The 26,920-nt window shown below is 52.1% G+C and overlaps 1 protein-coding gene across 1 annotated transcript in view; it reads right to left on the bottom strand.

The window, feature by feature from the left end:
• The window catches only part of Prkcz (protein kinase C zeta), a 111,572-nt gene that overhangs the window by 10,811 nt on the left and 73,841 nt on the right, over positions 1-26,920 (bottom strand). The window contains 6 exon segments of the mRNA XM_005079239.4: positions 244-330; positions 13,257-13,354; positions 16,388-16,576; positions 17,388-17,440; positions 19,640-19,721; positions 20,979-21,110. Coding sequence (XP_005079296.1) covers positions 244-330; positions 13,257-13,354; positions 16,388-16,576; positions 17,388-17,440; positions 19,640-19,721; positions 20,979-21,110 — 641 coding nt within the window.

Here is a 26,920-nt window from a genome sequence, read left to right as displayed (position 1 = left end):
GCAGCCCCGAGAGCCTGCCCTCCTGGGTGAGGGGCTTCTGCTGAATGTCTGGAGAGGGGGACTGGCCCTGGGCTCGAAGCCCCTAGAATTCCCCTCAGAGGTTCTGGAATTCCTTACACCACAGCAAAGTCTCATCTCTGCCGCCTTCTTCTGCCCCGATTCCATTGCCCTCTTTTCACGGCCGGCCTGAGGGCGGTGAGTGTCTGTCCCCCCCACCCCCGCCCTTCATGGATCTGCACCCACCTGGCGTGCTCCTCCGGAAGCTTCCTCTGCCTCTGCATGTGGAACATGAGGTCCCCCCCATTGACGTACTCTATGACCAGGAACAACCTGGCAGGAGAGAAGGGCAAAAAGGATTAGTGACTGAAACGGCCCTGAAACACAATGGCAGCTGGGCGTTGGTGGTGCACGCCTTTAATCCCAGCACTCGGGAGGCAGAGGCAGGCGGATCTCTGTGAGTTCGAGACCAGCCTGGACTACAGAGTGAGTTCCAGGACAGCCTCCAAAGCCACAGAGAAACCCTGTCTCGGAAAAAAACAAAACAAAACAAAAAAACCAAAACAAAACAAAAAGAAGCGCAATGGCACTAGGTTCACTCTAGTCAAAGGCACCGGCAGTGTGGCCAGAGTGAGGGGAACCCCTACGGGGAAGGGGGGGGTAAGGGGCTATCATCCCTGGGTGCTGCTGACCTTGCTGCCTCTTAAAGTGACTCCTAAGTGCCTGACACAAGGAGGTAACGAGGCCACCAGGGGAAAAAAAACTCCAGGAGGAAAGGGAGGCTGAGGCTGAGTCTGGCATTTGGACCGGCGAGGGAGGTGTGGGGCGTGGTTTACGACCCTGACATCTGGGGTCCAAGACCCTGCTGGATAATGGAGGTGGCTTCATCACATGATCCCGAGGTGGGACACTGTTTTCGGAAAACAGGAAGTGGACTTCGGTGTTCACTTGCCTATCACTGTGCCTCTGAGTCCCCAGTGGTACTAGGTCTGTTTTTAGGGTGTGTGTGAGTGCGTGTATGTGTGCGCGCGTGCGTGCGTGTGCGTGATGGTGGCAGAGGCCCTAGGGTTAGGGATAGGTGAACAAGTGACCAAAGAGGGAGCAGAGGACTAGTGGAACATGGGGTTAGGGGAGAGCAAAGAGCTGTGGGCCACCCCGGAGGTGGAGCAGGTGCCCAGGTACAGGGCAGGCAAGGAAACGTATCAGCGGGGACAAGGTGGTTTAGGGGTTGGCTGCTCTAGTCTCTGTATGCGGACAGACTGGAGAGATCTAGGTACCTGTGGCGCTGACCACGCCCGTTTTGGGCGTGGCCACAGGTACGCAGGGGCGTGTGGAATAAAGGGCAGAGGCGCTAGTTCTCTTTCCGGGTTCCGGTTGGGCCTCGAAAGGCTGCAGAGACTAACCTGGGTTTTCGGTTTCTCATGTAAGTAATTTCCCACAATAAACAGCCAGCGGTATCCTTACCCCGCGCACTGTTATATTTCCTCTACAAGAGACCTCAGGAAACCATAAGTGGGCAGCCCCAGGAACCACAGAGGTGCCTGTCTGCCTGTTGAGGGAGGGTCAGTGTGGATCAGAGAGGAGAGTGAGGAGGAGCCGGGCGCTGAACTGAGTGGCTCTGTCAGTAGCTGGAGATAGGGAAGAGGGTAAAGATGGGTTTGACTCAGGGGTGTAGCCTGAGGTACGGACACTCCACTGTGGGGACAGCACACATAGTAGGTCCAGAGGGAGATGGTCACGACACGGTGAGTTTGAGATGCCACCAGCCCAGCAGGTGGACAAGAGGAAAGGCAGCAGGGGTCAGGCAGAGGTCAAGTCTCTTTGAGTTTAGGAGCTGGGATCCGGCACAGGGCCCTCATGACTCCTAACACTGGCCATGTGTTTTCTCTCACTAATGAGATCTTTGCTGCATTTAATAAGACTTAATTTTCAAAATCCAATTCGCAATAATTTCCTGAGATGCCCCGTTGAGGGCACCTTGGGGACATCTGGGTTGGCAGCTCACATTTGCCTGGGTTGTTTATCTGCAGGGGGTGGGAGCCAGTGTGGGAGGGACCCATCTCCCTTCATCTCCTGGCTCCTGTAAGAGCTCTTAGCACACTGGACTGAATGACCCTTATTGGCTGACCGGGAATCCACTGTGGGCAGATGCCTGTATTCGGCCTCCTAAACTCTGGACAAGAAGCCAGGAAACCCAGGAAAACTGACACAGCCAAGTTGACCACCCACCAAACTTCAAATTACGTATTTAGATGAGAAACAATTCCTAATGGGTGGAAATTGGAACAAAAGCCCCTAGCACCAGAATGAGGAGCTATATATTTTCCCTAGGCAAGCCAGCCCTAGGTGTCCTGTCCCAAAGGAAATTTTAGTATGCTTGTGTTGGGGCCGAGGATCCCACCTTCTTCCAATCTTATTCATTACTTATAAGTCTTATAAGTCTTCCCCGAAACCCCTTGCTTTGCCGTCAGGGACTCACTGGCCTGTTGCAGTCTACTTTGTAAGTAAAGTTTTATGGAAACATAGTCATATTGATTATGTATATAGTTGGCTTTTGTTATTCATGGGGGTTATTCATGGGGGACCGACTGCATGACCCTCTTCAATGACAAAAATCACTGTTGCTCAAGGTTGGTAAAAAAAACCAAAACAAAAACAGACCCTCTGCTGTAGTGTAAATCATGTTGGATTGCTCACAATACTTAACACAATGAGAAAACTATGCAAATTGTTACCTTGTATTGTTAGAGAGTAGTGGCATGGAAAAGCAGAACCCGCTCCTGGGTGCAGTTCGGCGGCAGCGTGCTTGCCTGGCATGTGTGGAGCCATAGCTCCGCCCCCAGCGCCACACGTGTCAGTGCATGTCCAGGACAGACACGCGCTCCCCACAGGGACTTCTGACACACCCTGGATGAGGCTGCAGAGGAGAACCCACAGGACAAGGCAGAACCAACTAAACCAACTGTGAATCAACTGTGGCGGCGTTTCTGCTTTCCGGTCTGCAAAAAGCAAAGGTGTGTTTGCCCTCTGGCCCTTAGAGAGGCAGCCTCCCCGGTGCAGACAAGCAGGGCACTCAAGCCTGAGCCAACGCAGTGCTCTAAGTTGCCTCCAAGTGTCAGCTCACGCAAAGATCACGGCACCACGGGAGGTGGGTCCCGTGACTCCCGTCAAGACTCCAAGAGACGTCTAAACATCTCAGAATCAGTTTGAAGGGATCTCTTCCAGTCTCTCTGGGTGACTAAAAAGCACAGAACGAATACTTTTTCCACCTATCAGGAATCACAAACTTAATGGGCCCTGCCCTCAGGTGTGCCAACACTTCTAGTGGACATCGGTGATGATGGCGTCCCCCAAATAGGGAGAAGTTTCGGTCACTTCCAGAGAACACAGGCAAACAACCTAGCCTGGAGGATGTTACGCCCCACAAAAGCAGAAAAGGCAGTATCTTTGTCCAGAGAGGTCACGGCGGATTTCTACACAGGCCATTTCTGTATCGGCGCTGTCTGTCTCTCTCTCTTCCTTCCCTCTCTAGGGGGAGGGGGCGGGTCTCACAAACACACTTTGTTCCTCCCACCCTGGGTCGGTGGGGGCGTCTGAGTGCTGAGATTACAGGCGTGTGCCATTCATTACGCCTAACTTTCTTTCATTTACTTTGTGGGGTGTGGGTGGCATTTCAGGGGTGTATTGTCACAAGGGTGAGGGGACCAACTTTCAGGGGTTGGCTCTCTCCTTCCACCGAGCCAGGCTGTCAGGAGTGGAGCGGGTGTCTTCACCCCCAAGTCATCTTGCTGCCTGCGGCCCCCCCTTTCTGTTTCTGTTATAAAAGTAGCTGTCAAACTAAGGGTTTTTTGTTTGTTTGTTTTTGGTGGGAGGACTCTACAGACAAAACCTTGGTACTGTTTTCAACATTTTTCTTCCCCCAAAGCAGAAATCTCCCAGGAGTACCGTGTGGCCTGCCCTGTAGGTGACTTGGGTTGGGTACCCAGCCCTGACCTTGGCCTAGAGAGGAAAAACTGAACGGCACAAGGCAAGGAGGGACAATCAAGAAATAACTGGCTGGGATGTTTACTGCTTTGTGTTTTAGTTGAACTCAGCCACGCACATTTTCTTTGTTTTCTTTTTGGTGGTAGGGAGGGGCTTAAAGTATTTGCCCAGGCAGGTCTTGAACTTTTGATCTTCTGCCTCTGCCTCCAGAGTGGTGCTGGGATTACAAGTACGTACCACCATACTCCACCCCATGCCCCATTCTCACATTTGTTTGTGGCTTTTGTGCCAGAACCAGTAGCCACAGTGAAGACTATATAGCCGAGAACGTGAAATCAGTCAGTCATGAGCTACAGCTGTCACCAAGTGACATCTCAGCCTAGTCTGTAATAATATATATATATGTGATAATCAGGAACACACTTGTCTAATGGCAAGTTCCCAGATCACACTGCTGCTGTCAAGACACCGTGCTGGGCTGATGAGTCATTTGAAAAAGGTTGCTAACTCCTGGTATAAATAGGAACAATGATAACAAAAGTTTTGACGGCCCACTCCCTATACAAAATCATTTATTCCCCAAACTGAGGCAAATCCTGCCATTTCCCCGATCATACGGAGAGAGACACAAGGCACCAAGGGTTACCCAGTTCTGATTCAGACAGTCTATTCATGGAGACCTCATTTCAAGGTTATGCCCCCCCCCCCACCAACAGATGAGCCAAGGAGACGACGGAGCAATGGCAGGGAGGAGAGGGATGCAGAGAGTCAGCCTAGAATCCAGTCGGTGTCACAGAACAAGAGGCCAGACTCTCACTTGATGCCTGGGAGAACAGAGGTGAGGCTCAAACCCTGGCCACACCAAAGACACAAACCGGGGAGCAGTGCACGCTGGGAAGGAGGAGTCAAACTCCAGCTCCCTGGCCCAGAAAAAGCTCTGCGTTCTAAGGAAGATGTGGAAAACAGACAGGGAAACCTGACACGGCTGGTCCAACGAGAGGACTTTTACCTTGTTCGAAGAACTTTTTTAAAGATTTATTTATTTGTTATGTGTTCTGTCTGCATGTATGCCTGCAGGCCAGAAGAGGGCATTATTACCGATGGTTGTGAGCCACCATGTGGTTGCTGGGATTTGAACTCAGGACCTCTGGAAAAGCAGTCAGTACTCTTAACCTCTGAGCCATCTCTCCAGCCCCCTCGATGGGGTGGGGAGGGAGTGAACCGGCTTGGGCATCTAGGGAAACAGATGCAGAGCATGCCGTGGACGGTCTGTCTGTCTGCGTGACTCAGAAACCACAGGACACAAGACCAACACTCTTGTGCCTAACCAAGAGGTAATCCTGGGCCTGTGGCTTGGAGTGCCCACCCGCCATGTATAAGACTCTCATACACGGTGGCTTAATGATTACGAGTGTATACTGCTACACAGGACCCAAGTTCATTTCTCAGCACCCATATCAGGTGGTTCACAACCACCTGTAACTCCAGCTCTGTGGGATCTGCTGCCCTCTTCTGGCCACTGAGGGTACCTACACACACACACACACACACACACACACACACACATACACACACACAGAATCTTAAAAGCAATTGTAGCTGATAATTTCCAGTGCTATTTAGGATTTTTCACAAGACAGAATAGATGGAATTTTAAAAATCCAATAAAGATTGCCCAAGAAAACCACAGATCAACTAAACATCACTACAAATTAGCAATGAAAAAAAATCCTAATTATGGACAAAGTTTGAAAGCACAATGTCAGACTAACACAGGACATGGCTTTCTCCAGGCATCCAGGGACAGTCTAGCATCAGGGTCATTTCAGCAGTGTTTAGGTGACACAATTCATTTCAGGAGGCCCCAGGGAGTAAAAGTTCAGTCATCTTCAGAACTGGCAACCTTCCAAGGCAATATGCTCTTTTTTTCTTTTTTGGGGGGTGTTTTTCATGTGTATTCATGTGGTATATATACATACATGTATACATATGCACATGCGTGTGTTTAGAACTCTGAGGTTGATATTGGAAGTCTTCTATTCCTCTTCCACCTTAGTCATTACGGCAGGGCCTCTCAATCAAACCCAGATCTCACTGATGGATACTGCTCCTGTTGCTAGCCAGCTGGCTTAGGCGAGCCCCTCGCTCCACCTTGCAAGGCTTGAGCTGGAATTGCAGATGGACAGCCCCACCCACCCGACGTTTACGTGGGTTCAGGGGTCCAAGCTTAGGTTCTCTTGGCCTGAGCTGTGTCTCACAGTGCTCTCACAAGCCAGCCCATAACACCCTCTTGACAGTAAAGCAGACATCGCTGGTGACCTGCAGGACTTCAGGTGTCCAGGTCTAGGACTGGAGGGATGGGTCTTGTCTCTCACAACTGCCCACTACTGCAGCAGCTCCCCTCTGAGCCAGAGCCCAGAGCAAGGGCCCAGGGTGGAGCTCTCTGTTGTCCCTTCCAGCCCCCCCCACTCAAGGGCACTCTGTCTGAGGGTATGAAGGGTTTGGTGGGCACCTTGCACCCCCTTTCTGTCTTTCTTGGTTCTGTTTTGTCCTGGAGGCACATGACTGATGCTTGTGGCTGGCATTGTGACATCCTAGTGTCCTAACCCCTCCCAAGGAAGGACGAAGACAGTGCTGGTCGTCCTTGCCGGTCACCTGGAAAGCATCACCGGGCGGCCCGAGGGAGAGGAGACACCAGCCCTGTGGGGGGAGGGCCACGTCTGCCTCAAACAATAAATAAAATAATAAAGTGGAGGGGGTCGTTGAGGAAGACACTGGAAGTCAACGTCTGGCCTTCATACACACACAGGCAAGCACACCTACACACACACACACCTACACACCCACACACATGTCTCCCACCCTCACGGGGAATGGGTGAGGGGGGCGTGGCTCGGTGATGGGGCATACTGTATTGCTTGTGGTGCAAGGTCCTGGGCCTGACCCTCTGCCACCAACCAATAAACAACAAAAGATAAGTTGAATACTCGGCACGGCAGTACACGCATGTTTGTGAACCTAGCACTCGGCAGGTGGGGGCAGGAGAGCAGAGAGGTCCAGGGACAGCGTATGCTACATAGTAAGACCATGTGAGTGTAGGGGGCTGGGGGTGGAGGGGTGGGGAGAGGGAGAGAGGGACTGAGAGAGAAGGAGGGAGAAAGAGGGAGGGAGGGAGGGACTGACTCTCAGGGATGATCCTGAGAGACACAAAGGAAGTCCCCACATCCCTGCGAATCCAGGCACTGTCCCCAGGGCAAGGCAGAACACAGCATGAAGGGTGTTCAGCTCCGAATGGAGAAGAGAGAAACGCTACAGCCTCACATCCACCTGCTATGGCACAATCACCCTTAGGTCTGTCAGTCAAGGCCACTGGCTCAAGGACTTGGCTGTTGGGAGTGTGACCTCACTCCCGACCACCAAGCCACAACCCCAAAGCAGCCTGTCCCTTCCTAGCTGGGAGTAGACAGCTCGTCTCTCTCTTGTAGACGGTGGAGGGCATGCCTTAATGGGAGAAACACCTGTGCTGTCATTCAGTGGACACAAGCTATGTCACAGGGTCCCAAGGGTCCCTTTGCTGCCCGGGGCCTCACGGTGACTCGCCAATAGCTAGTTACCCAGGGTCCTTAAGCTCTGGAACTCCCGCATCCGAGGGGGCTGCAACTCACCCGCCCTGGGCCTCTGAGCCTGCCGAGCCTGCCTAGTGGCCAGAGCTGAGGCTCTGGGTCTGTTATGGGGTTTTGAGATGTTATGCTTCTCTCATGGAGGCTGACACGGCTCCCACAGCTGCCACTCAATACCAGTTCTTTCCATTCTGGGCTCCAGTGAGTGCGCAAGAGTCTGACAGAGCCTGAGTCACCTTCCCTCCCTCCCTCCCTCCTTCCCTCCTTCCCTCCCACGGCCTCTGAGTGCTTCTAGCCTGGTTCACAGTGATGTGGGCCCTGCTGAAACTCTTGAGACCAGAGTCCCTCCAACTTGCACGAGGAAGTGGTTCTGAGGGCTGGACCTGGTTACACTCTGCTCACTGTTACTTCCTGGTTCTTACGGTAACAGCCTGGCTTGCTCTGCCTTCTATACCCAAGGGGCTCTCCTCTCCGTATCACGCCTAGTCCTGCCCAGGCGGACCTGGGCTGCTTTGTTTATTCCTGGGGGGGGGGCGCTAGGTGGGCTCCTTGAGCCAGGGGACTTCCTCTGTCTCCATTATGGCGAGGGGTGGAACAAAGTACTCTCTCAGATCACCTGCTGCCCCGGGGCGGCTCTGCTCTGATGTGCCATCCGGCTGAGTCACACCCGTGGACACACAGTGTTCCATGCCCCAGCTGGGGATGCCGACCTTTGGGGCCCCCTCCTGATACATCTGTGACCTATCTATTGGGGGAGGGGGGATTACTTCGTGTTCTAAGAGGAAAAGCTCTCTCTCCTCCCTTCTGTAGCACGGCGGCAGATTTTACAGTCCTCTATGAACACACACGAAGGATCGAGTGGCGTTTCATGCCTATCAGCCACTTTAGGCAGTAAGGGTTCCTCGAGAGTCTAAGATGACGACGACAGCTGGGCGTTGGTGGCGCACGCTTTTAATCCCAGCACTCGGGAGGCAGAGGCAGGTGGATCTCTGTGAGTTCGAGGCCAGCCCGGTCTACAGAGCGAGTTCCAGGACAGCCTCCAAAACAATACAGAGAAACCCTGCCTTGAAAAATGAACAAAACAAAACAAAACCATACAAAGAGAGTCTAAGACGAGATACCTTGGTGGGGAGGAGTGCGCTCTCCAAGGATAAACACTGAACAGGTTTGCCCCTTCCTTACAAGGGAAAGCAGGGCTTCAGCAAGCCGGCTTTGCAGAGCCAGCCCGGGTGACCTGACTTTGACCCCCTGCAACCCACATAGAGGTGAGGTAAGAAACAAGTCTACGAAGTTGTAAGTTGTCCTGCGGCCTCCTGACAGGCTAGCACATCCCCTCCTCCCACAAACAATAGTAATAAAAAAAAAGTGAAAGCAACTTCCCAGCAGGCCAAGCTAACTAAATTCTTTTTTTTTTTTTTTTTGGCACTAGAGATTTGAATCCAAGGCTCAGCACATGCTAAACCAACGATCTATCTCGAGCGACTCTCCAGCCGGCAGTAGATATTCCAGTAGCAGTTTGCATCCGTCCCCAGGCCACACTTAAATTGGGGGCACGTATGCGCGCGCGCACACACACACACACACACACACACACACACACACACACACACACACACTGAGGGGGCTTAATAGGAGTCATTCTGGCAGGCTTTTTAGGCTGCCGTTTTCCCCTGGAATGGTGTGAGCTGAGGTGGTTTCCCTGTTTTTAAGAGGTCTCGTGGCAAAATTTTAATTCTGGTTACTGTCGGAAGAGACCCTGTAGACGTGGGGGGTGCGGCTCCCCACAAGCAGATGCTGACCATTAATACGACCTCGTCCACCACACCTACCATGGAAGGGGTGCCGGTCTACGAGGGCAGGAATTCTGTGAGGCCCACCAGAAGAGGCACTGCTGGATTTGGGAAGGAAAGAAAGAAATCCTTCCCCCCCATCCCCGACGGGGCCTCTTTTATAGTCATCAGGCACATGTGGAAACCACTGTCTTTCTATTTACTAGATTTCCACTCGCGGCTGCCAGCAGGCGCTAGCTAGCATCCTGCCCGGAGTTTCATGGGTTTCCTGTTGTGTGTCGGTGGAACACGCCGACATTCATCCAGCCCCTAGCAACCCAGCTCAGCAAGACCTCAGGGTTAAGTTTCTGGGGGAAGTCTTTGAGAGTGGGACAGGCAAGGAAAGGCGTCAGGTATATCCAGAACACAACTGCAGGCACCAGACTTTCTGTTCCTGGTGGCTTGGCCTCATCTTGTGCAAGGTCAGTGAGGATACGTGGGCAGTTGAGGCAGCCCTCCCTCTATCTCTGACTGAGGGAGAGGCTGACTTCCCTTTCCTTGGGGCTGGGTTAGGGTTTTGGCACACGCTGCTGCCCATTTGCTTGTGCAAAGATACAACACCAACCAGGAGAAAGGCTTCCCACATTAAGTACCTTCCAGAACTTTCCAGCTTTGTTCCCAGAGGAAACATAGGAAGTGTGGGCTTTGGCCTTGACTGACAGCTGTCAGCGGATCTTGAGGGAAGACCCAAGAGATGACAAGCCATTTGGGACTCCACAGATAGCAACACAAAAGAGGCTTCTTCTAGACCTGCAAGTTAGGTCTGTTGCATGAAGGAACACTGCCATCCAGCTCTGAGTCCATGGTGAATCCGCTGACATCCTACCTGCCAGTATGCCAGTGCTGGCTGCAATATCTTTCTGGTTCCCTTACAAGTCATGAAATTTTTGTTTTGTTTTGTTTTTCAAGACAGGGTCTCTCTGTGTAGCGGCCCTGGCTGTTCTGGAGCTAGCTGGGTAGACCAGGCTGGCCTCGAACTCACAGAGACCCGCCTGCCTCTGCCTCCCGAGTGCTGGGATGAAAGGGGTGCGCCACCACACCCGGCAACAAGTCATGAAATTTATAAGCGCGCATTTTATATTTGTGCAGGAAATATGATTTTACTTTAAATTTAGCCCCCCCTCCCCACACGGCCATCACGGTTTACTGACAGGTATCCGAACGCTGGAGATAACAAAAACAACACAGCGAGCCCTGCTCTGAGCGAGCTCACAGCCGGAAAGGGAGACACACACATCCATTTACTGAAGGCCAAAGCAGATGCACCCAAAGGAAAAACACCCAGGGAAAGAGGCAAACCCTGAACAACCCATGCCGGATGCTGCCAGTGTTGGTGACAGATCCAGTACGGAGAAAACCAGGCAAAAATAAAAGCGTGATGGAAACGTCCGTAGGCGCCACTCCTGGGACCGACCCGTCTTGCAGCTGTGGATGCCGAGGCTGCTGCGGATGCGGTCCCCGCATCACTCTCTGAGCTTGGGTGACCTGGGTGGACCTGTTGGAACTCCTGACCCTTGCTTTATCGGCACCCCTGAAAAAACGCTGATTAGAGCATGACCGCTCTTTGCAATCTCACCCTTTGGGGACCCCAAGGCTGGGTTGGGCGGCCCTTCCCTCAGGGCCTGTTCCTATTCACAAGAGACATGGTCAGGGCCAGGACAGTGTGGAGACCGGGCCATGGGGACTGCACAAAGGGGACCATTGACTGCTGAGCCTTTTTGGTGGCTCTGGCTCTGGGGAGGGGAAGAAACAGGGAGAAAGGACTCTACGAAGCAAGGGCAAGGGGATGACTACAGAGTGTGGGGATGGGGCCTGGGCACCATCTCCTCTCCCCCCATGCACAGGAAGCTTGGATTTCCTCCCAGTGGTGACTACAGAGTAAGCGAGATGCCCCGGTCAGGAGGAAGATCTCAGACTAGAGCTTCCTACGCATGGCTTGGTTCCACACCGTGGAAGCGATAGGGTGGGGAGCCCTGGGGACTGGGCATCCCCGAGGCAGCTGTGGTCAGGCTTCAAGCAGGAGAAAGGAGAGAATCCGAGACACACTCAGGACTTGGAAGCAGGGAGGGGATAACAACAGAATTTCCAACTATGACAGGAATGCCACCAGCAGCAACGGATATAAACCCTCAACTGGTTTGGGGGTAAAAGGCCAGGCCAGTCCAGGGCTTCTCGGGCAGGATCACACCAGAGACCCTCCCCCAGAGCTGGGGGGGCTTGAACCGCAAACTGGTCCTTATAAAATGTGCCCTATGTAGACAGCAGCATGGCTCACTGTGCCGGATCGCACACAGCGAGGCTTCGGGCTTATTGACTTGGCTGGCCCGGCTAAGCAGTGTCTGTGGGTGTTATTTCTGAGGGTATTTCTAGAGGTCACATGTGAAAACACAGAACAAGCAGAGCTGAAGTCCTTCCCAGAGTGGGGGAGATGAGAATCAGTGACCGTCCATCCACAGGGACCGAGGGGCTGAGGGGTTGGGTGGGGCGTTGCCTTTGGGGTCTCTCTCTCTTATCTTTTTTTTTTTTTTTTGGTTTTTCAAGACAGGGTTTCTCTGTATTGCTTTGGAGGCTGTCCTGGAACTCGCTCTGTAGACCAGGCTGGCCTCAAACTCACAGAGATCCACCTGCCTCTGCCTCCCGAGTGCTGGGATTAAAGGCGTGCGCCACCAACGCCCGGCTGCCCTTGGGGTCTCAGCCCACACTCCACAGCTGGGCTTCTTTCCTGGTCTCTAGCTCACGATGGCTGCTGAATTCTCCTAGATCGGGCCGTTTGGGTTTCATAACCAGTCCGATAAAACACCTGGCTGTCACAGTTCATTGCTGGAGGTCTGGGGACAATTCTGGGATCTGTGTCTAGCTTCTAGAGTTTGTCTCAAGCGCCATTTTCCTTTTGCCCAGTTTGCTTCTTAGATAGGATCTTATTGTTTAGCTCAGGCTGGCCTCAAACTCACGACCCTGCTGCCTCACCCTCCTCGGTGTTGGGATTATGGGAGTGTCACCATACTTGGCTCAGCTTTGCCAATTTTTATAAACCCTCTGGTATACAACAAACCACACTGCCTTGAGCAGGGGATGCAAAGTCCCCGGGAGTCCTGCCTGCTACTGACATATTGAGTTGCGGGGATGGTTGCAGGGACATGGTGGATAAACATGTTAATCCAATTCAATGTTCCCCAGATTCTTTTTATTTTTTGGTTTTTCAAGACAGGGTTTCTGTGTGACTTTGGAGTCTGTCCTGGAAACTTGCTCTTATAGACCAGGTTGGTCTCGAACTCACAGAGATCCGCCTGCCTCTGCCTCCAGAGTGCTGGGATTAAAGGCGTGCACCACCACCGCCCGGCTTGGTCCCAAGATTCTCAACAGTGAGCGTACTGTTGTGAACTTAGGTCACTAGAGTTCACACGTTTCTAAAGCAGTAAGATTTCAACATACAAAGCTTGGAACTGACACCTTTAGAACTCATTCACATATGTCTCTGCTCAGTGAGCAGCATCTGCACGGGATACCCACGACTCGCTCCTGACACCCCGCCATCGGACCTAGCACCTGCGTTTGGTAGGATGCCTTCAAGAAGATCCCGCAAATGGCATCCCATAAACTCAGATGTGTGAAGTCTACTGCATATGACGCCAACCAAAGGGAACCATAAAGTAAGTCCGATGATCTAAAAACAACCTACGCTTGCAGTCGAAGGCGGAGGAGGCCTATGGGGAGGGCACCTGGGACTGCAGCTCAACTTGGCTTCCAAGGTGGGGGTGGGGGTGGGGGTGGGGCGGGGTTCTTATCAGAGAGCAGAGAACCTAAGGAGACAGACTTTCTTCCTTACCGGCTCGTTGTCTGGAAGCAGGAGTGTAAGCCAACCAGGAAGGGGTTGCTGGACGCCTGCTCGAACACGTGCTTCTCTGTCTGCACCCAGTCGATATCCTGAAACAGAAACGGGCAGCGCGAATGAGGCTCCCGGGGGGCTGCTCAGGGCGCACCCACCCCCCCTGGGAGAAGGCAGGGGCAAGACGGGCAAAGTCTTTCTTCTCTGCTTCTGAGAAGACAATCTGGAAACACGTCACAAGCAGGCGTGCTGGCTCACACCCGTGGTCCCTGGCACTGGGGAAGGTAAGGCCAGGAGGACTGCTGGCAGGTTCAGTACTGGCGGCTCGGGCTACACAGTAAGTTTCCAGGAGGCCTGCAGTCTGTGTTTCAGAATGATCCCGTCTCAAACAAAACAAAACAAAGCAGATACCGCACTATCACAGTCACCATTTCCCCCCACCATCTTTGACACGTCATCCCCGCTTCTGTCATCACCTCCGTCACCCTCCCCACCCCAAGAGGCTCGCTGAGTTTGGCTCTCCGCACACAACGGCTTGTGCTCCCCATGGAAGCTCTTTTTTTTGTTTGTTTGTTTTTTCGAGACAGGGTTTCTCTGTGGCTTTGGAGGCTGTCCTGGAACTAGCTCTTATAGACCGGGCTGGTCTTGAAACTCACAAAGATCCGCCTGCCTCTGCCTCCTGAGTGCTGGGATTAAAAGCGTGCGCCACCAACGCCCGGCCCCCATGTTAGTTTTGTTTTTTTAAAAAGATTTATTTATTATATATGCAGTGTCACAGATGGTTGTGAGCCACCATGTGGTTGCCGGGAATTGAACTCAGGACCTCTGGAAGAACAAGCAGTGCTCTTAACCTCTGAGCCATCTCTCCAGCCCCCCATGTTAGTTCTTAAAAGAAGGCTGCATCGTCATCAATCGGGACGCCAGGAAAGTAAAAGTCGAGGACTAAGCAGATTCCCTAAGGCCCACAGATACCCAGTCTGCAGACAAGGCCACCGTCATGCCCAGTGCTCGGCTGCTACCCTGGGGGCCGTCTCCCCTGGCCCTGAGCAGCAGCTCAGTGGAATGCTGCAGAGTCCAGACACCACAGAGGAACACGAGGCTCCCAACCCCCATCCTGGTGTGTAGAAAATCGAGAAGGGTAGAGGCGTGTTCAAACAGTGCTGTCTTCTCTGGAACGGTTTTGGAAGAGAAAACGAGCGAATTTTTAGCGGGCATCCGCTTGGTGAGCTGGGGACAGCCCTTGATCGCTCCCCCTGGTATGCCCTCTGCTGCCTCTGACCCCCAGGAGCTCCACCAGGAGGAACAGTCTCAGCCGTTCTCCACTCGGAGGACACCTAGCCCCATTTCATCCAGACTTGCTCGCCCAGTGGCTACCTACTTAGACAGCTCACACATCAAGCCGCCGCCACCACCGCTGCTGCCGCCGCCTGGTCACCCGGGTTCTTGGATGGAAACCCAGTGGGTTGGCTGTCTTTCATCTCTCCCAAGCCTGGGCCAAGCATCACTACAGGTTCTGATTTATTGGGACACCTGGCACTGTGCAGGGCTGACACTGCAGTACAGGCAAAAAATAGTGGGGGTGAGGCAGGGGGCTGACAGCAACTCAGCAGGGAGCAAGCAGGAAGGAAGGTCACCACCACGGGAGAACCCATTCCAGTAGGAGAAGGACTTTACTTGAAACCATCCAGGCACCGGCGAACCAGCGCCCACTTAACAAAGCCCGGGGCCTCTGGGACAAAGCCAGTGAGTTCTGTGGGAGACAAGGGTATAAAGCGCTCCAGGGGAGCAGAGACCAGGCTCAAGGACGGACGGACGGACGGACGGCAGGAGCCAGCGGGTGTTTCCATCATAGACAGGGCAACTCGGAGGGGAGGGGAAGGTGGGAGGCTTGGGAAGCAATGGCTATGGTGGAGCCACGAGGCAAAGGTGACTCGGAGAAAGACAACCCGGTTTCGGCTCGGGAAGGGTAAGAAAGGGTAAGGCGGCGGCGGCGGCGGCGGCGAGACTGTGAGGAGAACAGGCTCGAGTTATGGGTTCACCCTCTCAGGAGCTCAGCATCCGGGGGCACGGGGACGGCTTGAGGGGTGTGCGTTGCACAGATGCACCCTACACCAAGCGAGGGAGAGGCACACAGTGGGTACTCACACATGGGAGGGATGGGAAAGGCACACAGTGGGTACTCACATATGTACCAGGAGAGGCACACAGTGGGTACTCACATATGCACTGAGAGGGAAAGGCACACAGTGGCTACTCACACATGGGAGGGATGGGAAAGGCACACAGTGGGTACTCACATATGTACCAGGAGGGAGAGGCACACAGTGGGTACTCACATATACACTGAGAGGGAAAGGCACACAGTGGGTACTCACGTATGTACCGAGAGGGAAAGGCACACAGTGGGTACTCACATATGTACCGAGAGAGAAACAAGCCAGAAAATAAGTGTTGATGAAGATGGAGCCCCGTGCCCCATTGGCAGGAACATAAAATGGTGTAACCGTGTTGGACACAGCTTGGGAATTTTTCCCAGAAACTACACCCAGAATTACCACACGACCTAGCAGTACCGCTCCTAGAAATACACAGAAAAGAGCTGTGCGGTGGTGGCTCACGCCTTTAATCCCAGCACTCGGGAGGCAGAGGCAGGCTGATCTCTGTGAGTTCGAGGCCAGCCTGGTCTACAGAGTCAGTTCCGGGGACAGCCAGGACTACACAGAGACGCAATGTCTCGAAAAACCAACAGAAGGAAAAAAAAAGAAAGGAAGAAATACATAGAAAAGAATGGAAAGTGAACTAAACAAACCCTTGCATGCAAAAGTTTACTGTTACTGCTCACAACAGTGCACAGAGTGCCATACTCCAGAGAAAACGTCCATGGACAGATGAACGGGGGGTGGGGTGGGGTGGGGGATGGACGACGGGACACCATCATCACGAGACTCAAGGGTTCTAATTTTGCTGCCGCAGACTCTGGAAGTGGAGGAGCCACGACTCAGCGCAGCGTTCAATTCGCTAAAGCCCAGTTTTCACACGGCCTTTGGTGATGCCTTCCTGAGCGTCCACGTCCGTGGACAGACGTGTGCATCCTGAATCCCGCATGACACTTTGGCTGCACGAGCACCTACCTCGTCATCGTGGACAAGTTCCTTCTTCACCACCTTCATGGCGTAGATCTGATCGTTCTTCTTTAGCCGCACCAGGAGGACCTTCGCATAGCTCCCGCGCCCGATGACTCTGATGAGATCGAAGTCCTGCAGCCCCAGCCCCTGAGAGATTTTGATCCCATCGACTCCATCGATGACAGGCTTAAGGTCCTAGGGAGGGGTCCAGAGAAGGGAGGGGGGCACCATTGGCCGGGATCCAAGAACAGTTCACCCCCATGTGGAAGGCAACGGGGCCTATTCCTCGGCATGGAGCCACGCCTCATGTCCTTAGCACCCAGCCCCGTCTAACTCTGGTTAGAAAAGCAGCGAACCAAGACCCAAGGCTTCTGAAGGAAAGAGCTAGAAATATGGCAGGAGCCTCCGTGAGGGTTCTGGAGGACATGGGAGCTGTTCACTAGGTCAGGCTGCAAACTTGAGCATGCTCTATAGGAGTGGGAAGTTTGGGGACCTGGCCCCATGAGGGTGTGGGGGAGAGGCGGAATCTGCTCCATCAGGGTGGAGAGAGCAGAACCCCATCTTTAAGGGTGGGGGGGAAGCGTGGCCCCACTTCGTTCGTTGAGAGCGAGGGCAGAGACAGTGGCTGCTTGCTCCGTAAGACGAGGAGCAAAGTGCTGTTCTTCTTCTGTTTCCCCAAACAGATTTATCGCCGGAGCTGGCGGGCAGGTTGGAGGCTGGATGGAGCCAGATGGGACCTGGGGGGGGGGTCAGATTCTGGGAAGAGTCCTGACTGAGGAGCTTGCCAGACCAGGAAAGACAAGGGAAGCAACAAAGAGGGGGGAGGCCCAGGAGCAGATAAGGTGTGGTGAATTCACAACTGCAATCAGGCCACTGGCCTCATCTGAGCCTGGTGCAGAAGTTTCCGAATATACCTGGGCCGTACTTGAATTCCACATAACTGACCCAGGAGCAAACTGACAGGCCTTCTGAAAAGGCCCCGGCAACACTCATTTTATTCACTTACCTCCGAATCGTCTTTGATGTTGTCATGTTTCCGAGATGAAGAAATGTAAGCAACTAGTAAAGAGGAGAAAGGAAGGAAGGAGGGGTATTTTAAGTACCACAGGAGCACAGGAACCCAGTGTGCCCTAACTCATCCCACTGCGGGCTGCTGGGGCCTTCAGACAGGACAGCATTGCACGGGGGCCAATCTGTGAAGCTGCCACACCAGACCCCTAGTTTAAAGAGTGCCGGGCTGAGCCATGGCTGTGTGAACACGGGGGTCAGGACACTGGAAAAGAAGCTGCAAGCTGCTTCTTATGACGAGGTCACCACCTGTGACTCCGCCAGGGCCGGAAGTGCTACGTGCTGAAAATGCCGGACGCGCAGTTCATCTAGGGAGGGGTGCGTGCCTATACGCCCAGTACTTGGGAAGCTAAGGCAGGAGGATCGTACGGTTCAGGGCCAACGAGGGCCACGCAGTGAGACCCTGTCCCGAACAAGTAAGAATGAGGGCTGGAGACGTGGTAAACAATTGGTAAAACAACTGCCTAAGTATGCACAGAGTCCCGGGTTGGATCACCAGTGCCACTTAAGGCAAGCGGGGCACGAGGGCAAATGCCTGTAATCCTGGCATTCCACTTGGGAGGCAGAGGCGGGAGGATCAGACGTTTAAGGTTATCCTTGTCTATGTACTGAATCCGAGGGCAAGTTGGGCTACGTTAAGACCCTGCCCCCCAAAAACCAAAACTATGGGGCCGGGGAGATGGCTCAACAGGTAAAACTGCTTGCTGCCCAAATTGTGAGGGTCTGAGTTTGGATCCCTAGCACACCATAAAATTGGCCAGGTGTGGCGGAACATGTTCGTAACCGACTCTGGTTATGTGTGTGTGTGTGTGTGTGTGTGTGCACTCACGCGCGTGCGCGCACACACACACACAGAATCAAAGGAGAAAGATAAGAAAAAGAATATATTTAGTATACTGTCAAATGATGGTTGAACATACACCCCAGGCAAAAATACCAAGATGTAGCTGTGTAGGTAGACTGTTGTACTACCATGGAGTGAAAAATCTTAAGTAAGATCATTGAAAGTCTGGGACCATATGGAGGCACAAGGTTTTGGTATATAATCTTCCAGTTTGTCTTAAGAGAGTGCGAATGGAGGGGACATAAGTAAGTTCATGGCAGATGGGTGGGAGGCTATATGTTGGGAAAGCAGACGATGGTGGGTGGATGATGGATGGTCATGTGGGAGGGAAGATGATGGATAGATGGATGGTAGCTGGCTACATGGATGAATAAGTGAATGACAGATACACGATGGACAGATGGACAAGTGTGTATGTGTGTGTGTGTGGACAAATGGGTGTGTGTGTGTATAATGGACAGATGAATGAATGTGTGTGTGTATATATGACGGACAGATGGGTGTGTGTGTATAATGGACAGATGAATGTGTGTGTGTGTATGATGGACAGATGGGTGTGTGTGTATAACTGACAGATGAAAAAGTGTGTGTGTATGATGGACAGATGTGTGTGTGTGATAGACAGATGGGTGTGTGTATAATGGAAACATGGATGAGAGTATGTGTGTGTATGATGGGCAGATGGGTAGAAAGAGTACCTGAAGGACCTCACGTTTTTTTTTTGTTTGTTTGTTTGTTTTTGAGACAAGGTCTCACTATGCATTCCTGGCTGGCCTGGAACTTGCCATGTAGACCAGGCTGGCCTCGAATTCAGGAAGAAATCCACTTGTCTCTGCCTCCTGAGTGCTAGGATTAATGGCGTGTGTCACCGAACCTGACTCTGAATGTTCTTTTTTACAGTTAAAAAGAAGTCTATCCTCCCTTGGACTGTCCCCAAACACAACACCCATGTAGCAGCTACACGCCACATGGAGCCACCTCCATGGAGGTCAGCCCTGTGCAGCGCCCCGCGTGTGTGGGAGGTCCTGGTCCGGGGTGGGGGTGGGGTCACATATTAAGTATTGTGCAGGGCAACTGAAATCAGGAGGAAGAAGCTCTCGGCTCCAGGTTCCCTGTAGTGAGGAGATGACTGCCTGGCAGCTACCAGGGAAGGCCAGCAGCCCCCCACCCATTCCTGTGGGGACAGAGGGGTGGCTGTGCACAGTACCGTCCCCAGCCCAGCTCACCCACATCGGCCCTTGGAGAGCAGGTAGGAGGGAGTCGGGAGGAAAGGCCAGGACGATGGAGAGAGGAAGGAGGAGGAGAAGAGGGGGAACCCACCCAGCTGGGGGAGAGGGGCTACCTACTTCCATCAGTTTCCTCTGAAGGAAGGTCTACACCGTCATTCTTGTCATCTACTGGAGGCTCTTGGGAAGGCATGACAGAATCCTGCAAGAAAACCATGGTGTCGGAGTGGTGGGGCCAGGGGTTACACAACCCAGCTTCGACGCCATGACTACAAATCGCGCTGTGCGTGGGTGCGTGTGTTCGTGAGTGCGTGCACGAGTGTGTGTGTGTGTGTGTGTGCGCGTAGAGATGTGCTGCTGAACAGAGCACAGAACGGGCGGCGGCTCTACAGGCTGAGGTGGTCACTCAGCCGGGGTCTTAGGTTATTGCCTTCCCAGCCGGTGTTTGACAGAACGGTGTTCGTGGCAATACTCCCTTGCTGCACTGTGCACATCCTGCTTGCAGCCAAGCCAGGCTCCCGGTCGATCCACAGTCTGAGGGCCCTGGGGGCCCCCCATGTGGCTGAAGTTATTATAATAGGGACAGCTTATCGAGGCGGGCCCATAGGATCCAAGCGCTGGCCTCACTGAGCCCTGACTGGTCACATTTCTGGGCTCATCTCATCACCTTAAGGGAAGGCGGGCTTGTAGGGTCAAAGGTTGCACGTGCCTCCAGGGCTTAGAGCGGTCACAGAGGGGATCTGGGGGGAGGGGAGGGGGTTTGTGGATGACTCATGCTCCAGCCTGGGTCCTGTTGTTTGATTTACAGAACATGGATATGCCACCTTGGGGGTATATCTTTTTTTCTTTTTTAATACTTATTTATTATGTGTACAGTTTTTTTTTTAATCTGCGTACATGCTTGCACACGAGGAGAAGGCACCAGATCTCATTACAGATGGTCGTGAGCCACCATGTAGTTGCTGGGAATTGAACTCAGGGCCTCTGGAAGAACCCACAGTGCTCTTAACCTCTGGGCCATCTCTCCAGGCCTGATAGCCTTCTTCTTTACTGTGACAAGATGCAGGTGAGCCAGCGGCCTCCCTGGGGGCTGAGGCCTTGGGTTCGGCAAATGTTTTGGGCCGGACCTGAGAGCACTCTACATTGAGGCTAGGTGTCACAGGCAGGCTGGCTTACAGCACAGGTGGTAGAAAACTCAGTTGACAACTGCTGGGTGTGCGTGCGTGCGTGTGTGCCTGCGTGCGTGCATGTGTGTGTGTGTGTGTGTGTGTGTGTGTGTGTGTGTGTGTGTGTGTGTGTGTATGGCTGGAACAGCTCAGGACGAGGACGAGAGGTCCTGTTCCAGACTCTGCCCGTAGGTAGACGTGGTATCACAGCTCCATGGAAGGACAAGGACTAAGGGTGGTCAAGGGTCAGTTGAGCCAGGGGCCGGCCACCCACCCCCTGCACCCTGACTCACCATATGCCTCCTGCAGGTCAGCGGGACGAGCACGTGGCAGCGTTTATGGACCAGGAGTTTGCAGTTGATGCACCTGTAGCCCTGCCTCGCGAGACCCCATATCCTTTCGCTGCACTGGCCGCAGTATGCTCTCTGTGGATGGGAACGGCAGCTGTCAGGCCCAGCTGGCCCTCCCAGAAGAGGCCCACGCCGCCTCACTTAAAAGCCTCTGGCTGAGGGAAAAAAAAAAAAAAAAAAAAAAAAAAAACTTGGGCAGGCAGCACCTTGGCTGATTCGGAAGATGCCACACAAGAGGGGCCTGACACCTCCTTCCTTTCTTTTTTTTTTGTTTTGTTTTGTTTTTTGTTTTTCCAGACAGGGTTTCTCTGTATTGCTTTGGAGGCTGTCCTGGAACTCGCTAGGTAGAACCAGGCTTGGTCTCGAACTCACAGAGATCCGCCTGCCTCTGCCTCCCGTGTGCTGGGATTAGAGGCGTGCGCCACCACCGCCCGGCCTGATACCTCCTTTCTGAGCGCAAGGCTCGTTCTAACTCAGTAGCTCCCTTCTCGGGCTCCTGTGAAGATCAGGGGTACTGAGGCCAGGCTGTGGTGCCTGCCACGGTGGTTCTGTTGGGAGCCAAGCAGCCTGGGTCAGGAGGAGCTCAGTGGAGGCTCCGGAGGACTCTCTTTTCCAAACCGACTGCCATCGTCATCGTCATCGTCACCCCAAAGGTGACTGCTGACGTTGCGACTTGGGGGAAACTGTGGATGGCTGTGCGGAGACAATGTGAGGGTTTTGTTTTCCAGAATTTTAAATAACCCTTTGCTTCTCACGATTCTGATGCATATGAAAGCAGTAGCCGTCAGCTCCGCTGGTGGTACCTACACGGCTTCTGTGTTTTTTTTTTTTAAAGTCTCGTGCGAGAAGAGCTATCATGTTCAGAGCCTGGTCTCACTCTGGCAGATTACACACCTCTCGAAGCTTTGTGGCATCTGCATCCGCAAACAGAATTGTGGGTCCTGCTGTTCCGGAATTATTAGCTTCCTTACATGTCATGGCTTTCTCTTAACCTTTTTGAGACAGGGTCTCACATAGCCCAGGCTGATCTCAAATCTGCTACGTTATCAAGAATGACCCCCCCCCCCAGCCAAGCCTGTGGCATTTGTACTGGTGTCCACCTCTAACTGACTAACTCTCAGCCTTCTTTCTCTGAGGCAGGGCCTCTCCCTGAACCTGGAGCTCATTTTGGCAAAGTTCAGTGATCCTTCTCCGTCTCTGTCTCACTCGGTGCTGGGGTTACAGGCACTCATAACCACGCCCGCCCAGCTTGTCCTGCAGGTGGCTGGGATCCAGACTCAGGTTCTCATGGTTGTGTAGCAAGCCCTCGTTGCCACTGAGCCATCTCTTTAGGCCAACCTTAAACTTCTGACTTTCCTGCCTCCATTTCCTGAGTGCTGGGACCACAGGCAAGTACAACAATGCCTGGTTTGCCATGTGCTGCTAGGGGCCCTGTGCATGCCAGGCAAACATCCCACCAACTGAGCTACATTCCCAGCCTCATATCCGTTTGAGAAAAGGCCCCGATATGTAGCCCAGGCTGGCCACAGCCTCCCCAGTTCTGTGATTATAGGTCTGCATCATTTTACCTCGACAACAGGACCAAGGGGGGCAGCATGAACTTAACAATATGGACTGGGCTGGGACCTCACATGTATGTTTCTTAGGGGAGCTACCAAAACTGTACCAATGGCTGGCTCTTCTTCTTTTTCTGAGACAGGGAGTCTCTATACAGCCTTGCTGGCTTAGAACTGCCATGTTGAACAGGCGGGTCTCAAAAATCACAAGTGCCACCAGTCTCTGTCTCCAGAGTGCTGGTATTACAGGTGTGTGCCACCACACCAGGCTAGTGGCCCTGTATTTAAAATATACACCCCAATCATCAACATTTCAGAAAAAAAAAAAAACCAGTGCCATTAAAACAACAAAGCAAAAACCAAAGCCCCCGGCTTCTATTCTCAGGGACTCACAGGAAATAGATTAAGCGGATAGAAGCATTTTAAAGTCTGTCTCACATGCTGCCAATTTGTTCCTAGTTCTTATTTTTCAATCATGTATTTTAATTTTTCAAACACATCAAACACTCATTCCTGCGTTCTGTCAGGCCAAGCCTTCTGTCTCCGTTTCTGTTGGCTCCCAAACAGAATGACTAGTTTCCTACTATGTCTTTTTTTTTTTTTTAGTTGCTGATTGTGAGCCCAGATGTCCAATTTACTATCTGTGGGAATCCTTTCAGGCTGCCTTCAAGAGGGAACGTACTTGCTCCTGTCAGTCACCTGGGGACGCTGCTGGGCTAGACGCTCTTAGGAGGTATAATTCCGGCTGTAAGTATGAGGTTCAGTGTGAGGGTTCAGATCCTCAGAAAGAGTAATTCCTGTTCCTCTGCCTTTGCTCTACCTGGGAAGGGAGGGGCTCATGGGAGGACCCAAATCCATTTCTCTCAGGGCCTCAGTTGTTAGGAGTATATACCAGTTCCAAGCTCCTAGGGAAAGGGTGTGCAAACCACAACAGAAGGTATACCCTACCTCATGACCACCACTCCAGCCCCGCCTTTGTTTGTTTTTGCTTTTTTGGGGGAGTTCCGAGACAGGGTTTCTCTGTATTGCTTTGGAGGCTGTCCTGGAACTCCCTCTGTAGACCAGGCTGGCCTCAAACTCACAGAGATCAATCAGCCTGCCTCTGCCTCTGCTGGGATTAGAGGCGTGCGCCACCGACGCCCGGCATTTCCCCCCTTTCTTTGGTATATGAAATTTTACGGAAACATAGCTGCACTTATCGGCACACATATTGTCTGTGGCTTCTGGGTCAGAATGGCATTGCTGACTGCTGCGACAGAGGAGCGTGTCCTTAAAAACGGAAAACATAGACTCTGGTCTCTTACGGGAGATGTTTGTTAACCGTTTCAGTTGTTTCAGACAGAGGACCTTAGAAGAAATCCTTGATGGTCCTACTGGGTGGCATTTCCTAAACCTGTCTCCCAAGAGGCCTCTTTTCTTGAGACCCTGACCAGCAAGCTCCACTGCCTCCTGTCCACTCACAACAGAAGACAAAGTATCGTCTACCTGGCCTGCCCTGCAGCATGAGGACCAGCGTGTACCAGCACGGGGCAGTGTGGCTGTCACAAAGAAGAAGCCGTCAAGTGAGTGGTTCCTGCCCTGAGCTTGGCCCGCTGTGAAAGAACAGCATGGGGTTGACTGTTGGAGGGAGATTCTTTTGGGTAGAAGTAGGACAGGCCACATTCTAGAAGGTAGGGTCTATGTCTGCACCCCACCCTGGAGCTACCCAGACCCCACTGCAGCTCACACAGTTAACCCTAAGCAAAGATTATATTCAAAATGCCCTTGACACTAAGAAAAATGTCTGCATAAAAAAATGTATTTGTGCCGGGCGGTGGTGGCCCACGCCTTTAATCCCAGCACTCGGGAGGCAGAGGCAGGCCGATCTCTGTGAGTTCGAGGCTGGGCTGGACCGACAGCCTCCAAAACAATACAGAGAAACCCTGTCTCGTAAAAACCAAAAAAAAAAAATGTATTTGTAAGAGTCAAGCTGTCTGCATCTATGTGCAGTAACACTTGTTAGCCGCCACTCACAGCTCTGCCCTGTCCTAGCATTTATCAAAAGCTAACTCGCAGAGGCTGGGGAGATGGGTCTTTCTTATGGAAGACTTGGATACAGCCATCTAGAACAACAGGTCTAGAGGCTCTTACTCTCCCTTCTGGTTTCTGCTGGTACTGCGTGTACACGAAGCCTAGCCATACACGAGGGGAAAACACCCATACACATAAAATTAAAAATAAGTATCACGAAGAAAGAGAGAAAAAAAAGGGGGGATAACTTACAGGAAGTCCAAAATGGCCACCATTTGTGTCCTTTTGATCTTTTATTCCTTTAGGTTTATTTGTTACAAGCATTTTTCCCCCCTAGGGCTGGGAGATGGCACAGTTTGTAAAGTGCTGGCCTTCCTTGCAAACACAAAGTTTGATCTCCATCACCAATATGAGAGGCAGGCAGAGCCCTGGGTTCAGTGGCTGGGTAGCCTAGCCTACCTTACTATGTCTAACCAATGAGAAGCCCTATCCCAATAAAAAGGTAGATGGGCACCTGAGAAACGGTATCTGAAGCTGTCTTCTGGCACTTGAGTGTGTGCACGTGCAAGTGCATGTGTGCACATACACACACATACACACATGTACACACACATATATACACACTCACACATACCACACACATATATACACACACTTACACACTATGCACATGTACATACACCACACACATACTCATACACACACACTCACATACACACAAATGTACACACACATATACATACATACCACACACAAACATACTCATACACACACTCACATGCACACATACACACACATGTACCCACACATATACACGCATACTCATATACACACTCACACACCACACGCATGTACATACACTACACACATACACACATACTCATACACACTCACATACACATGCACACACATACATATACACACACACCACGCACATCACACATACCTGCACCCATCCACCCACAAACACAAATGCAGACATGGCACCCAAACGCTTGGCAAGAATTTCCACACAAAACCTGACAAAAGCTAAAAAGGGATTCTAAACACAAGAACGGAATCAAGCATGGCTTCTTGGTAGCACCATTTTCTCGGGTGGGCTCTGGTTTGCTAGGGGCAAGCAGAGGCTCCGCTCCTTTAAGAGGGGCTTCCCGACTCAAGTGTTAGCGGCAAAAACCACACAGCTCTTTCATGAGGCCCTGCTGCCAAACACCTAAAATGGTGTTTGCGAGCAGCCGGGCAGCACGCTTCTTGGTGGTGACGGGGACCTAGAAGTTCTGCAGAGTTGTGGCAATAAACATGGCTCCCACCAGTACCTCCGCCACGAAGCTGGGCTCTCAGGAAGCCAAGGAACGGGGCGACGCCAGCAGACACTTTAATCCTGGCCATGCTGTTTAGCAGGTTAAAGATTCACATGGTCAGAAAAAGGTAAGAAACAGTAAAGGCTGATTCAGAGGGGGGTAAAAAACATCTAAACAGTTTACAGTGCATCTAAAGATATACATAGGCTTGGGAGAGAAAAGAAAAAGGATAGAGAAATAGAGTAGCTGGGTGTGGTGGCGCACACCAGTAATCCCAGCACTCCGGAGGCCGGGGCAGGCTGATCTCTGTGATTTCAAGGTCAGCCTGGTCTATAGGGTGAGTTCTGGGACAGCTAAAGGCACACAGAGGAACCCTGTCTCAAAAAACCCGAAAAGTAAAAGTAAAAGAAATAGAGTAATAAAAGCCATGTGAAGATGGAAAAATGCAGAGAGTTTGGATTCATTCTTGGTTAAGAAAAATAAGGTTTGATCCAGGAAGGCTCCCCTCCCCCCCAGAAAATTCTCCAATGGGAAAGGATGGCCCGGATGATCCAACTTTTCAGAGCACCTCTGTTGCAGATTCTTCTGAGCTCTGCATCCAGAACAGCTTCAAGGCTGCTGGTTGAGATGATCCAGCCTCACAGAATACTCCAGTCAGGGCTTGACCATAATCCTGGAATTTTCTCTGGGTCCCTATAAGATTACCAGTGCTCCCAATCAGCAGGAAGTAACCTAGAAAACTATGCCCACATTTCCAAAAAATGACTATGGATGTTTGTCTTTGTTTAACATGTTGGTTACAAATTGTTACAGATAATGGGTCAGGAAAAAGAGCTAAACAAAGGAGATCAGGTTCAGGGTTCTTGCTTTGAAAAGAAAAAAAAGGGGGAAATGCTGTGGGATGCTGCTGCTATACACCATAGAGATTTGCCACTCATATTGGTTTTATAAAAATGCTGATTGGCCAGTAGCCAGGCAGGAAGTATAGGTAGGGCAACTAGACTAGGAGAATTCTGGG

This window comes from Mesocricetus auratus, unplaced genomic scaffold (assembly GCF_017639785.1).
Source record: "Mesocricetus auratus isolate SY011 unplaced genomic scaffold, BCM_Maur_2.0 Super-Scaffold_100042, whole genome shotgun sequence".
NCBI classification, from domain to species: domain Eukaryota; kingdom Metazoa; phylum Chordata; class Mammalia; order Rodentia; family Cricetidae; genus Mesocricetus; species Mesocricetus auratus.
The sequence above is the reverse complement of the archived record's forward strand: the minus strand, read 5'-3'. Positions and strand labels throughout refer to the sequence as shown.